The sequence below is a fragment of the Camelus bactrianus genome, chromosome 8 (assembly GCF_048773025.1).
Source record: "Camelus bactrianus isolate YW-2024 breed Bactrian camel chromosome 8, ASM4877302v1, whole genome shotgun sequence".
Classification (NCBI taxonomy): Eukaryota; Metazoa; Chordata; class Mammalia; order Artiodactyla; family Camelidae; genus Camelus; species Camelus bactrianus.
In genome coordinates this window covers 44,365,491-44,380,243 of record NC_133546.1, presented here as the reverse complement: position 1 = coordinate 44,380,243, position 14,753 = coordinate 44,365,491, and the positions used below count along the sequence as shown (strand labels likewise).

The following is a 14,753-nucleotide window of genomic DNA, read 5'->3' as shown; positions in this document are numbered from 1 at the left end:
AGTGTTAATAATGGCACCCAGATGCTTTTAGTTAATTACCTCATCAACTCAGAGTCGGAAGGTTTCCTGGCTCTGTTCTCTGTCTGATAGGGGAGTTCCCTCTGTGTCTCCCCAGTGGAGGTCATCTAGGCTCTGCTGACTGGCCCTGGTTTGTCAACTGGGACATGCCTGGTTGAGGAGGCAGTCATTTTCAGACAGTTCACTTACACAATTCTATTGTGCCGAGATCACCTCCATAACTTTACCTACTAAACTTAGTTCAACCCAATGAGATCTTAAGAACACAATTTCCTCATCCGCTTGATAGTCTTTTAAATATTTGAAGACAAGTTCACATGTTCTCAGAATCCCTTCTTCTCCAGATTAAATAGCTCCATTTTCTTAGCAGTTTCTCCTAGACTGTGGTTTTGAGTCTCTTTAGCACTCAGAATGCTCTCTTCTGTGTTCCAGTCTCTGTCAGTGCTCTTTTAAACTGTGGGATCCAGATCTGGGTCCAACAGTAGTCAGAGTTTGGTCTGATTTGTGCCAACTGTTGTGGGACCATCGGTACCGCTATTCCCCTTGTCCTTGATACTCTGTTTTTATCATTAAGCTTAAGTTACATTAGCTGTTTTCAGCAATGCCATCATAATGTTAATTCTCTGGGCTTTTTATCCATTAGAACTCTCAAGACTTTTTGACACGTCCCACTGCAATGCCTTATCTGTGCCATCTCGTCACGCTTGTATATACTTTGCCTGCTTCCAAAAAAGTATTTAAATATGTATCTTTTTTTTTTAACTATTACCTTTAGCTTTGTACCTTCTTCAGATTTAATCAGTTGGCCATCTTGATCCTAAAACAAGTCCTTGATGAAACAGGGTAAGTCCTGGAGTAGAAGAGGGCAGATGGCAGAGCCCTGTAGGATACCACCAGACAGCTCTTTCCACTTTAACACTGTTTTGTGATTTTTGGTTGGAACCCTTTAAATAGCTGTAACTTACTATACTATCAATACTGGCTATACTGTCATCCTGCCCACATTTCTTATCTTGTTCACAAGTATCAGTTGCTTTGCTCAAGTGCATATCTGTTATTTCAGAGGGCTCCTAAGTTTGCTATGGGAATTAAAGAGTCTTTTAAAATCTTCCTGACCTTTCTGTGTGAGCCCATGGAATTGAACACTCTTACTACTAGGGACTGAAAAAGAAAAGAAGCTGACTTACTAGGTATTTATGCAAAGAAAGAAGTAGCACCAACTTGCAATCTCCCATCCTCTGATACCTGGTCCCAAGGCAGATTTCTGTCCTGGTGCAGATGCTCTTCCTCTGAGTAAATGTGCTGGGTGGTGGAGGTGAGGACGATTCCCCCAGTCCCGGGCTCAGTCCTTCCCTCCCTCCTTCCCTCCTTCCCTCGTTCCCTCGCTCTCACACACACACCCCTCTTAAACAGTTAGCCCATGTCTTTTTCACTCCCCTGATCTGATATTCTGATTCTCCCATCAGAAAAGAAATGAGATTAGCCTGATGTGACTTGTTTTAGTGAGTATATCTGGATTCGTAGAAGTCACTGATCACCTTTTTAGGTTGCTCACAACACATCTCTAGTAACTACCTGATTCTCTTATCTCGCCGGCATTGACATCACACTCATTGCCGTATAGTTTTTGAAATCTTTCACCTGCTCGCTTTTGAGCATCGAGACTGCATTTGCCCATTTCCAGTGTACGTTCCATTCTTCACTGTTCCTTAAAAGCATATTGATCTCAACTGTACCAGGACACCTGAGTGTTCTTAGAGGGGCTCTGCTGCTTCCTTCCATCTCGTGGGCTGTGCACAGTTCCCTCTTGTCTTGTGTTTTTCTCTCTCCAGCATGAAACTTATCATGGCTGGAGAAGATAAGAACAATACTGGAATTAAGTAGTTCTACTTTCTCTGTCATTATTTTCAATGTGGCATTTCTAACACACAGAGCAGTGTTTGACACACAGTAGGTGCTTAATAAATGTTGAAGACTGAATGAATTCTCCAGAAGAAGCAGACTTATCCTTTTCTGTTCTGTTCATGCTCTACAGCCTTGCTACTCAAAAAGCAGTCTCAGGACCAGCCCCTCTGGCATCCCCAGAAACATGTCACAGATGCAGAATCTCGGGCCCCACCTACTGAATCAGAGTCTGCCTTTTAACAGGGTCTCCAAGTGGCTGGTGTGTGCACTGATTTTGAGAAACACTGCTCCACAGCATAACTTCAGTCTCAAGCAAAACTCTAGGAGCCTCTCCTGTTATCACAGCACTGGCGCCCCACCACAGTTCACTGGGCATCCTGGTCCCTTTTTCGTCCTCCTTGGTCCTGTATTCCACTTGCCATCTCTAAGAGAGTTCTCTATGTTGCCTCTTTCATTTAAATACTCCTCATTCATCATAATTGGGATTATTCAAGATGGTAATGTCAGCATTTTATTTTTAGAAAGCTTTCATTTATTTAAAACCATCTTTTAGCATTTTTTGGCTGTAGGCTTTTTCTGAACCTTTTGAAAAAAAAATTTTTTTAATTTGGCATCTCCTTTCACATCATTCCCCTTCCTAGCTCTCATCAGGGCTTTGATAGAGCATTTTCTTCCTAAATGTCCATTTCTTCAGAATTCGATTTAGAATTAAATTCAGTGTTCAGAGAAAAGACCGTTTGTTCAGGATGCTTTCGTATTCTCTGCTCACAGCGGATGAATGTTCAGGCAGGAATCCAGATGATTGACATTCTCCACCTTCCTCTGACTGGGCTCTGTAATCAAGGAGTGAATATTTACAGTTAAAGATTAACAGAACCTGTATTATTTTCTAAGGAAACTTGGTCTTTAGGGCTATCCATTCAGTTAACGATTTTGCTGAACCTTTTTAATTAACCGTATACATAGACCCACACACAGAACAGAGTAGAAAAAGTAATCTAATTCTCAGATAACTACACGCAGAGAATCCCACCTGTAGGACTTGGGTCAAAGTCCAGCTGCTCCCGGGCGGCAGGGTAATGGTGCAGGCACGGGCCCTGGGATGAAGTGAGCAGGCCTCCCGGAGTCGGCTCAGTGTACCCGAACCTTTTTTAGCTAAAAGTAAGTAACATCACAGCATCTTGACTCTGATGTGTTCATGGCATTTTTGTAGATTTATGACAGAATTGAAACAAGAAGGAGTTGGGAAAGGAATGAACTGGATCAAAAGCTTCACAGACCTGTTTTTAAAAGAGAAAAAAATTAACTTTGAAGTACGGCACAGGATCTCATTATAGGCCCTACAATACTTTTTATCCAGTGAATTGCAGGAAACTAACATTTACATTGAGTCTGTCTTATCCTTTTTTTAAATTTTATTTTATAGTTATACTTACTGGTGGACACCAGAGGTAATAAAACATTTACCACTGCCTTATGATGAAGGTAAGTACATTCTTTCTCTTTTAGTTTTTATTCCAATATATTTTGGAATTATTTTTAAATGAACTTTAAACATTAAATTCTTTGCATATAACATTTTATTAGAGAGAAATGAATGGCTACTCAGTGTTACATTGCTGTTATAATACATAGGAGTTTATAACATCTTAGACAGCTTTTTCTAAAGACAGAGACTGTGTTATACGTCTCTTATCTAAGTAGGCCAATACCTTGTACCGTGTCTTACAAGGATTAGGTACCTCCCTCAAATGTTTATTGGATATAATATATTAGTTCCTCATTTTAAATTAGTAATTAATGTATTTCTAGATATTTGGGGGAATGGGGAGGAAGTGAGACCTATTCGCAAGGAGGAAAAGCTTTCTGTATCTAAGCAGTGAAAAAAGGCACAGTTATGTGTATGGAAGTACATTTTAGTCACTAAAGTTTAAATTCTGTTATCTATTTATCAGAAAGGCAGGAAAATTTCTACATTAAAAAATAGCCTCAAATGTATAACACTTTAGAATGGCATTTCCAAATTTAAGTAATTGCCCAGTTTTAGGTAGAGTTTAGTCCTGGTTTGTTACTGGTTCCTCTGACCTTGGACAAGCCAGTTTCCCCAGTAGTGAAAGGGTGCTAAGATCTATTGCCAGTCTGGAACACTCCAGTTGAGGACCCCACCTCCTCATGGTTAACCATCCCAACTTTAGGCGGTGAAGGCCATGAAGTAAGGAGATGGCAAATGATTTTTAGTTCTTAATAAATTATTAATTAACTTGTAAAAAGTATTTATAACCTTGAAATTCTGGGCAAAATCAGAATTCATACTGCTAAGAAGGTTTGGCTGTTCTGGGAGAAAGGTAGGACTTTAACAGTCTAACATTGCCCATAAGCAGGATGTGAAATAGAAAATATAGTGAAATAGCCATACAATTTTTATCTAGAAAGCAGAGGGTATTTATTTAAGAGCAAAAAGGAATTAAGAGCTGAGTAATTTGATTTCTAAAGTAATTCCCTGCCCCGATCCCAGCTCGCAGAAAGGCCCCCCCACCTCCTCCAAGCTGGTCGTGCTCAGCTTTGCAGCTCGTGTTTGTGCACGTATCTCATTCCTCTTCCCGGCGCAAAAGTGTCAGAGGAGGGAGCTGAGCCTTGTTCAACGTGCTCTCTGTGAGCACAGCCGATGTTACAGAAATGTTTGCGAGATATAATCTAAAGACTTTGAGAGTAACAGGCAGTATCTCTCTTAGTTATCTGTGCTGCGAACTTAAAGAAGTTGATAGTGAAGAAATTTCACAAATGCGAAGAGGAGATTGACATCCACAACGAGTTCTTCCGTCCTTACGAGCTGAGTAGTTTTGATGATACCTTTTGCTTGGCTATGACGAGTTCAGCGCGGTACGTTGTGAGTTCTCTGGAACTGGAAGGACTGGGGAACTAGAATTTTCCTGGCTTATATAACTATGTCTTACTTTACCAGAAATCTGTTCTGTAAGCCTGCTAGCAGGTGGTGGTCCAGCCTCTGAATTCCTCCTGCAATGGGGAGCCTGCTACTCAGGAGGCAGTCCTTCCCCTGTTAGACAGCTGGAGTTAAATCCTTCTCTTTGATAGTTCAGAATCTGCCTCCCGTTGGTCCTAGTTTGTCATTTGGAATAAACCCTCTGAGCATAGAAATTGAGAGCTACTGTAAATTAGTGGGGGTGGGGGGAGCATAGTCTTTTGTATTAGAATAGCTTAGAATTTGAATCTTAGACTAGCCACTGCCTACCTGTGTGACCTTGAGAAAATTATCTAACTTATCTGGGTCTCAGTTTCTTCATTTCATATAAATAGGGGAGTGTGTCACATACACACGTGTGCCAAGGGCCTAATGTACTACCTGACGCAGGTGGGTGACTGGTAAATGACGGCTGCCATGCCAGTACTATTTTTATTAGGCACAGGGCAAATCTAGTTCCTCTTCTGTATGACAGCCCTCTAGATATTTGAGGGAGAAATATTAATTTTTTTCAGGGTAAATAGCCTTCTTTCTTTCATAACTCATGTGACATTGTTTCTAGTCTTTTTCTATTCTGGTCTGTCACTTTTGAACATACTTCATTTTTCTGTCTCTTTTAGAGTTTGGGGCCTTTTAGAAGAATCATGGGACTAGAATAAGAAAATTAGGCAAAAGAAAATCAGTTCTTGATTATTCTGTTTTATTGTAAAGTTTACTTTTTTTGTATTTACATTGTGTAATTCATATTCTCTTCAAATGTGATATAGGTGTACCTAAACTTAACATAGTACATGTGGAAACATTTCTACAGTTTGTTTCCTAGAAATCACTTTACATTTTGCTTCATTTTCAGACACAAAGTTTGGTATTTTTACTTGCTTGATTTTCAGTTACCCTTGTTAAAGTTAAGCAGTTTTAACTGTAAGATCATTGTCATATTCCAGAATTTTTAAACTCACCAAAGGATGAGTGATGTTATATGAATGTGTATATACAGATATACAGTTGATTTTCTATATTTGCAAGAGTTATGCTCTGTAAAGTTCCTGCAAACCCTGAGTTAGAGAACACTGAACCGTTCCTCTTAAAGTACAGGGCTAGGTTCCTGCAAGCCTCTGGTCATCACATTTTCGTCAACAAATCAATACATAATCTCTCTTTGTGTGCTTCTGTTTAAGATGCCATATTTAATATATATTGTCAATTCATTAACATTGAACTCAAAGCCAATAGCACTGTAACTCCTGCCTGAATGAAGCTTCTCTAACACATGTATTTTCTCTGTAACACACAGCTTTCTTGTGTGTAGGAACACTAGACAGCTTCAGCCCTGTGCTTGGGGACCATTCTAGACATTGAGATCATCAACAAAAAGCACAAAAATGAGAAAAACACGGCACTAAACAGACTGTGAAAAGGACCCTTGTTTTCAGCGTGAGAACTAAAGCAAGAAGGCAGAGCGTCACCTTGTTCTGCCTCAGCTGGGAACAAGAGTGTTGGGTTACTCTAAATGTTCACTGTTCTGCACTTGCACCTGTCTGCAAGTGATCATAAAAGCTCTGAGTGTTGACTTTAGGGTGACAGATTTTAGTGAGCAAGCAAATTCTTAAATATGGCATCCATAAATAATGAGGAATGATTGTGTCTGTTCAAAAAGAAAAATTAAACCACTTACATTTTAAAAGCAACATTTTCAAACTGTTAAGTCAGCATTTTGAGTCAGACTCAATGTAACTTTCTTTTCCTTCAAAAATATAATAATGAGTCACACACTTGGAGCAGTATCCTTGCCAGAAGTCAAGAGTCTTACCCGCATAAATCATGCAACAGTTGGCTTTTTGGCACCTATTTAGGAGTTCGGTCTGGCTTCAGCAGTAATAGTAAGGTAAGTACCACATGGTGAGGAAGTCGCTTCGTCTTATCTCAGTAAGTGGTAAATTAGCAGTTTCTATTTAAAGTGTTCCAACAGCGTTCTAATGAATTAACCCCGGCCTAATGAGGTAGATGTTGATACTCTGGTTCATCCCACTGTGGTTTTGATTATGTCGGCCTCCTTAGGTGGTATAGTGTAATAAAAACATTGCCCACAAAGCTGAGTGGCTTAGTGTTTTGTCATTGGCTTTATGAGTTTAATTTACCTGAAAACTAATTGTGATATATACATCCAGAGGGTATGCCTCTTAGCAGTAATTCAGGTATCAGCTCTGCTTCAAGACACAGAATCTTAAATTCACAACTGTCAGGCCTCATAGTCAGAGAAAATTCACTGTGAAGACTGATAGCATTGAAGTTACCGAGTGCCATTAGTTCATGAAGTTTTATGGTCCAGGTCACCTAAACGCCCCTGAACGTATGCTTAGAATATATACAGCTCCAAGGGCGAAGAAGGAAGGGTATAAGAATGTGAATTAAGATGAAAGCTGGTATCGTCTGGATGGACAGTGATTCACACAGAGTTTTTTTTCCCTTTTCTTCAGTGACTTTATGCCTAAGACCGTTGGCATTGATCCAAGTCCATTTACTGTGCGTAAACCAGATGAAACTGGAAAATCAGTATTGGGGTAAGATTTGCATATAGAATGAAATTTTAGAGATCAGTGTAAAATAATATAGCACTTGCAGTATAATTTCCACCAAAAACTAATAACTTCAAGTCACATAGTTTGGAGCACAGTCTATTCATTGCATCTATACAGGTAGTTTATTTATAGCACTGGGATCATTAAAGTGTTCCACACTGAAAGAATTTATGGGAATTTCAGCAACACGGTGCATTTTATTATTTTAGATTAGGAGTCTCACAGATGGCATAAAGGCAAGTAGCAGATATTATTTATGTCCTTTAATAACTCAGCATCCTCTGTTTCCCACAACATAAAGTACTTAGGTAAAATTTTATATTCATTGTATTTATTTTTGTTGGCATCCTGAGGAAACATTAAAGCAAATATGCTCAGACAGAGAACTTAGTAGATTTTCTACGTATTACTATAACATTGTTTTGGGGATGACTGTTATTTTATTATATGCTATATATAATAATAATATGAGGAAGAAAACAAACCATGTTTACAGTCTTTGTGCTTTGGGATTGGAACGAAATATGTTCTAGCATAAGAATCTCTGTTACTGCCATTGACCTGAATAATCCCAGTGATAAGAGTTCATCTAGGCCCTGGCCAGAAACCCTGGCCGGATTGTAGATACTGAGTCCTAGTTGTAACTGGGAGTGTGTATGGTGTCCTAATTGGATTCTAGCCACTTGTGATTTATGTAATGAGATATATATTACTGTTTTCTTGATGCACCATTTACGCAACTTAAATATGTGGCCTTAAATAGCTGCATGTTAAGCCCTGGACCAGATGCTAAGAGGATTTTAAAAGAAGGGACATCCTCAGAACATTTAGAATTTTAGGAGTTCCTGGGACAAATACGTAAATGACCAACTATATTAGTGTACAGTACTGAAGTGCTATCAAGTTTAATTTTTAGTTGCAGAAAGTCAGAAATTAATTTATTTTCTGTAATATTTAATCACTGGTCAGATAGTATTATATATTTCTTTCCTAGAAATTGCAGAATATTAATGTATTTTAAGTCTTTTGCAGAGAATTTTTTTTAAGAGTGAAATATTAAATATTTTTCATAAAAGCCAAAAATATTACCATAAAATATTTTCTGAACTAAAAAAACGATATTCTAACTACTCTCAAATTTGGCACTAAAATAAAAGTAAGTAAGTGTGGGCTTTTTTCTATGTTTTTTTCCTATCTACTCCTTGGCATTAGAAGGAATGTTCAGCAAATAGTTACTTACTAATAACACAACTTAAAATGTTAGTTTATGTTCATCAGTTGCTCACTACTTTCGTACAAGTAATTAGCTGCCACTGTGATTGATAAAAATTCATAGGAGGGACAGAAATATAGATTTGGCTATTGACTTGTTCTTGAAGCTTCTACAAATTATAGGTTATTTTACTAATATCTCAAACTTAATAGCCTTCTGTTATTGTACTATGAAGTTTGAAAATACTGATTTCAGTTACCAAAGGAAGACACAGTAGCCAAGTGGTGAAAAGATACTTCTGCACATGATAAACACATCTTTTTTGTGTTTATAGCAAGATTAAATTCACATCAGGTCAGTACATGTATATGATAAAATATTAAACTTTTCTCTTTAGCCCAATTGAAGCCAGAAACTCATTTCTCGCAGTCATCTCTTATGCTTCACTAGGACTAAGGCTTTGGGACACAGTGATCCACAGCGAGTCTTGAGGGTTTAACAGATGCTTCACACCCACATTCATCTTTTTAAAGAAACAAGAGCAACAGAGAAGAAGCTGTATTACAGCGGAAGACAGCCGCCAGCGCCCCGCCGCCCCCCAGCGAGGAGGCCGTGTCCAGTAGCTCTGAGGATGACTCTGGGACTGACCGGGAAGACGAGGGCTCTGTGTCTCAGCGCTCCACTCCAGTGAAGATGACCGACGCGGGAGACAGTGCCAAAGTGACGGAGGTGTGTGGCAGAGGAGGGTGTGCAGCCCCACGTGAGGCTCTGGAGAACAATCCCTAAAACACTGCTTTCAGCCGCATTATCTCACTCACCCCATTTAACGTGTGGTGTTTGAGGCACTGCAGAGATGCATGCATTTGACAAAGACGTTACTGAATGTGGTTTCATTTTGAATTTCATACAACTGGTGCTTTTGTTCGCAGGTGTAACAGTCAGTTTCTTGTCACTTCAGAATTCTTAAGAGAATCCCATCCCTCTTTGAGCAGCCCATCCACTCAAGGTCCATTTATTCCCTTGCTCAGCACATTGTTGGAATGCAGGGTTTGGACCTGTGGGTCATAACCCCCAGGGGAGAAATTCATCCTGTCCAATTTGACATTACCAGCATATTAAGGGAAAACAAAAGGCAAGTAAACAACAGAAAAACCAAATTTAGCTTTGGGGAAATTTGATTTTCAGAAATAACCAAAAGTCATTAGTGGTAGATATGGCAAATAAAATGTGTTGATATAAGAACCAAATCCTTTATTCCAGGGGTTGGCAAACTACAGCCTATTGGCCAAACCAGCCTGCTGCCTGTTCTCAATAAAATTTTATTTACAACCAGCCATACCTGATTGTCTGTTGTCTGTGCAGTTTCCGCATTGTCACAGCAGAGTTGAATGGTTATGGCAGAGACAGTGTGACTCAAAGAATCTAAAATATTTACTGCCTGGCCCTTTAGGGAAAAATGTTTGCTAACTCCTGTATTATACAAAAGCAATTAGTAATTGCCTAATAGTTTTTTACCCTAAAATAAACTATTTTAGTGAAAATGAAATCAGATTTTAAAAAACCATTAACTGAGAAATTTAATGAACAGGTTGAAGAAACATTGTGATTGCTTTCGTGGGAAAACATAGGTTCATTTTCTTCATCTTTGGAAATTATTAATATGCTAAATGTCTAAAAATTCTTCCTGGTTTTTTTGACCCCAGAATGTGGTCCAGCCTATGAAAGAGGTATATGGAATTAACCTCTCAGATGGCCTCTCAGAAGAAGATCTCTCCATTTATTTAAGGTAAAATATTTTCATGAGAGCTAAAGGGAAATCGCAAATGCATTATTACAATTAATTTATATCTAGTATAATTTTAAAAAATTGAAAATAGCCAGCAGTACAGAAGGAAGTAACTGGAATACAGTAGTAACATTTAGGAGGTCAGATTCTGAAATGTTGATTTATATTTGGAGTTACAGGACCTACTTACTGCTTGAGACTCTCAGTGCCCCTCAGTGATAAAAATGTATGATGCTTACATGTATTTTCACTGCCCAAATATTGTCTGCAAACTTAAGTTCAAATTCGTTTCTTCATTCGTGCATTAACAAATCCTCAAGATCAAGTGCCTTCTTACAAAACAAACCCAGGATATTGACGATTGAGGACCTCGTATTCAGTTTAGTTCGGGGGGTGCCGGTGGGAGTGGTGGCAGAGGAGGGAAAAGGAAGCAGTGACAGAAGAGTACCAACTCAGAATGGTTTAGATCTTTATTAGGAAGATCTAGCTAAAAAGAGGGGGACTCGCCAAAAGGTATTCCCTGAAATAGCAGATACATTTTCACGTGTGTGCCTCTGCAGAGAAGATTCATAGTTTCATTGAACCTGAGATCAGACTCAGAAGAAACCCCCACTTAGAAATCTCAAAACCTCAAAAACCTGACGACACGACTGTGAACACTCCCTCAGCCTAATGCGTGCATTAGGAAGACTTAATTATTGCAAGTGAACATGGCCCCACTTCATATCCGTTTGGCTCATGTAAACTATCATATAAATGAGCATTCATCTTCAGGTCTTTTTTAAGGAGGGTATTTGTTTCTCAGAATCCATTGAACTGGGTTTTTCAGCTCTCTACTTCAAACTAATAAAGACCTGCTATAGAATATGTAAAACAAAAGAATGCACAGCACTTCTCGACTGCAGAAGCACTGGTATGACTATGCCTCACTATCTTACTGGACGTCAACTGAGTCATTCAGAGTCCAGCCACACCCTCCTCACTTGTGGACACAGAGACACGCAGTGACTTAATTCATCACAGCTGTCACACTCTGTAGCTCAACTCTTCAGTAGCTGAAGTGGGCCCTTATAAGCAACATGGTCTCGAAGAGTGAATTATCTGGAGTTAGTGACTGAAGCATAGGACTTTGCTTATTGCAGAGAGCAGTATGTCAAGGGTGTTCACTTGCTAAAGATAAAAGTTGATAAAAGCTAATCTAAAACTTGTTTGTAGCACTGTAATGATTTAATAATTGGGAGTTTCTGCAGCACTTTCCCCAAACTTTAAAAAAAGCTAATAAAAAAGCTAATAAAAACAGCAAACTGCACGCTTGAGGGGAAGATGGATGCATGTAGCACAGACCACACTTCAGAGGGGTGCACTTGAGAAATATCAGTGGTCCATTGCTAGGTATCCTCTCGTCTTGCTGAGCTGGCCTGGGGCCATTCCCTTTGGCCCTTAGCTTCAAGTCTGGATTGGTTGTGTTGGAGGATTCTCTAAGGAGTGGCAGGGCAGTGGTGCTCAGCAGGTGGTCTCCTCAGTCCCTTCCCTGTCAGGCGAGTCCTCTTAGGAGTAGTTGGTGCACACTTGGGGATTATTTTTTATAATTTTATTTATTTTTTTAACATTTTTTATTGATTTATAATCATTTTACAATGTTGTGTCAAATTCCAGTGTAGAGCACAATTTTTCAGTTATACATGAACATATATTCATTGTCACATTTGTTTTCTCTGTGAGCTACCAGAAGATCTTGTATATATTTCCCTGTGCACACTTGGGGATTTTTATGCTCCTGAGGACACTAAGTCCGTGCCCGGGTTCTCAGGGGCATCCCTGCTTTGGGAGGTGGATCCCAAGCCGGACCCTGGCCTTTCCCTGTCATTTCTCACTGCAGACTCCGCCCCTCCTGTTTCCTCAGATTTCCTGCTGCAGTTTCCCTTAGACTCGTGAAGCCTTACAGGATCGTTTTCCTGACTTCAGGGACATTTTGGTCCAAGCTCTGTATCACGTTTGAGTAAACAGAAATGCAGTGAAGTACACATTTTGTCTCATTTTTACATCCATAGTTATGAGTTACATTTTAAGCAGAGTTCTTCCTCCTTTACTTCTAATAAACCCATTCTAAAATCAGGCAACCATTTATAAATAAAGTGTCACACGGTACTTGTGTGTGCTTTTCTGATATAAGCATATTACTGTCGTTCAAATGCTCATGCCATTTTGTGTGATCTGCTGAATTTACAGCAGGTAGTTCCTTTAGCTTACTTTTATCCCTTGTAATTTGTAGATTTGTGCAGCTGGGGCAGAGTCAACACAGACAAGACAAGAGCAGCCAGCAGCTCTGTTCCAGGTGCCCAGATGGAGTTACAAACCTGTAAGTACTAGATTAGACCTTGTAAAAAATCTTTGTATTCATGCCATTTGGGGTGCTTTCTTTAAGACTTCGTAAGAAAAACACTCAGTCTTATTACCGGATCAGCATAAGCACTAAAGCATCTCCTCCTGGCACCGCATCCGAGGACAGCTGTGGGGACGGGGCAGAGAGCAGCAGCCTGGCTTGTACTCGCAATGTGCCCTTTGGAGGTGGGATTAGAGGTGGTGGAGGCTTCCCTCCAGAGCCTCTGCTCTCCATGGGGTAGAGTGGGATGAAAAAACGGCTCTGACCCTGGAGACAGGCTCCTCAAGTTCAGTACAAGACCCCTGAGGGCAGGAGTGGTTTACCTTGTCTAGCTATGTGTCCTCACCAGTTATAATAACTTGCTGTTTTGTCAATACCTTGGTGTTTAGTAAATTCTTAACAAAACAGAACTAGGTTCATATCCTGACTCACTACTGTGCTGCTTCTTGGCTTGTTACCTTGAGCAAGTAACTTACGTCCTGTGTAGCTCTGTTTTCTTGCCTGCAAAATGAGATAATACTAGCACCTGTTTCATAGGAGGGTGGTGACGCTTAAATGAAATAATGCCATCAGAGTGCTTCAAACAGCATCTGGAATACATTCTCAATATGTGTGGTCATCACCTTCTTCATATTTATCATTGTCCTCTGCTTGTTGGGACCAAAGTAAAGGCTGTGACCAGGAGAGGCTCCCTGATGCCATTTGCTCAGTTGAATTTCTTCTATAAAATGGGTCACTGTGGTGATTAAATGAGATGCAAGGTGTCTAGATCAGTGCCTGGCATAGAGTTCTCTTCCCTTTTCTTAGTCCAACTTTATCAGTTGATTTAGTAGATTATTTGATAGATACTGATTGCCTGACTTCTCTTTGTACTACATCTGCATGTTCCTGATGGATTGTTAAGAGGCTATTACAGTGACCTAGGCAAAGACTGGTGCCTTAGAGAGTAGTGGCTGGGAGGACTTGGGAAATGGGATGGATGTGGAAAATATTTAGAAAATGAAATAGGAGTTGGATATGGGATAAAGGCTTTATCAAGGGTGGCCCTTAGGTTTTTTGGTTTGTGTAATAGGTTTGATTGAGTCATTCATTTATTCACTTAACAAATAGGTATTGAATACACCTGTTTTAGGACCATTCACACTGACACTTATGGTAAGGAGAGCTATCGGAGGACCCCGATTGCCTTTAAAGGGGCATCAAAGTGGCCATGTGTAGGAGCCAGTTGGATCAACTGATCTGGAACTCAGAAAAGAGCTTCTGGGAATGTGAATGTTTACTGGTGCTAATTAAAGCCACTGGTTAAAGATGACACCTAGGAAAAGAGAGCAGAGTGAGAAAAAGTACAGCTTAGTCTTGAGGGTTTCTGGGTTTAATAGTGGAGAGAGACAGAGGTAACTAAATCAGAGAAGAGGAAGGAAAACAAAGACAGCGTTTTATCACAGCCTCCAGAAGGCCCGTTTCTCCCTTCTTTCTCTCCCCTGTCACTATTTTTTCCTCTTTTTTAAAAAACATATGAGCTCCTAGTAACTTACAGTTTTTCTTTTCTTCGGTCTAATTAGCATATGGAAATGTGGGCTCCCGAATGAATCGATATAGATGTGGCCAAAGAAGGAAAGTATTTAAATGTGATAGTAAAATAAGAGACTGTTAACCGAACTGTGTTAACCAAATTGATTATTCCACTGAAATAGTAGGCACAACTTAGGCGGAGCAGATGATGAAGTGAAGAGAGCATACAAAATAAAAGAAAAACATTTTCCCCTGTTTTCTTCAACACTGTGTCTAATTTGATCCATAATTGGTCTTGCTGCTAAACTACTTTTAAATTATTTTTCTTAAAATATTTAGTATTTGCTCTTCTGAGTCCTAGCACAGATGAAAAACAT

General features: G+C 39.6%; 1 protein-coding gene and 1 long non-coding RNA gene across 4 annotated transcripts in view; one reads left to right on the top strand and one right to left on the bottom strand.

The window, feature by feature from the left end:
- The window catches only part of FIG4 (FIG4 phosphoinositide 5-phosphatase), a 124,841-nt gene that overhangs the window by 69,966 nt on the left and 40,122 nt on the right, over nt 1-14,753 (top strand). For both annotated transcript variants that reach the window (XM_010965410.3, XM_074368495.1), the window contains exons 17-22: nt 3,350-3,408; nt 4,656-4,803; nt 7,381-7,464; nt 9,229-9,424; nt 10,399-10,481; nt 12,754-12,840. In XM_010965410.3, the coding sequence (XP_010963712.1) occupies nt 3,350-3,408; nt 4,656-4,803; nt 7,381-7,464; nt 9,229-9,424; nt 10,399-10,481; nt 12,754-12,840 (657 nt within the window). The remainder of the gene's footprint in view (nt 1-3,349; nt 3,409-4,655; nt 4,804-7,380; nt 7,465-9,228; nt 9,425-10,398; nt 10,482-12,753; nt 12,841-14,753) is intronic.
- Nucleotides 1,963-14,753, bottom strand: part of LOC123619843 (uncharacterized) — a 225,220-nt gene continuing 212,429 nt past the window's right edge. For both annotated transcript variants that reach the window (XR_006728586.2, XR_012508669.1), the window contains 2 exons: nt 2,957-3,203; nt 1,963-2,756 (listed from right to left, as the gene is read on the bottom strand). This is a non-coding gene — a long non-coding RNA (uncharacterized LOC123619843). The remainder of the gene's footprint in view (nt 2,757-2,956; nt 3,204-14,753) is intronic.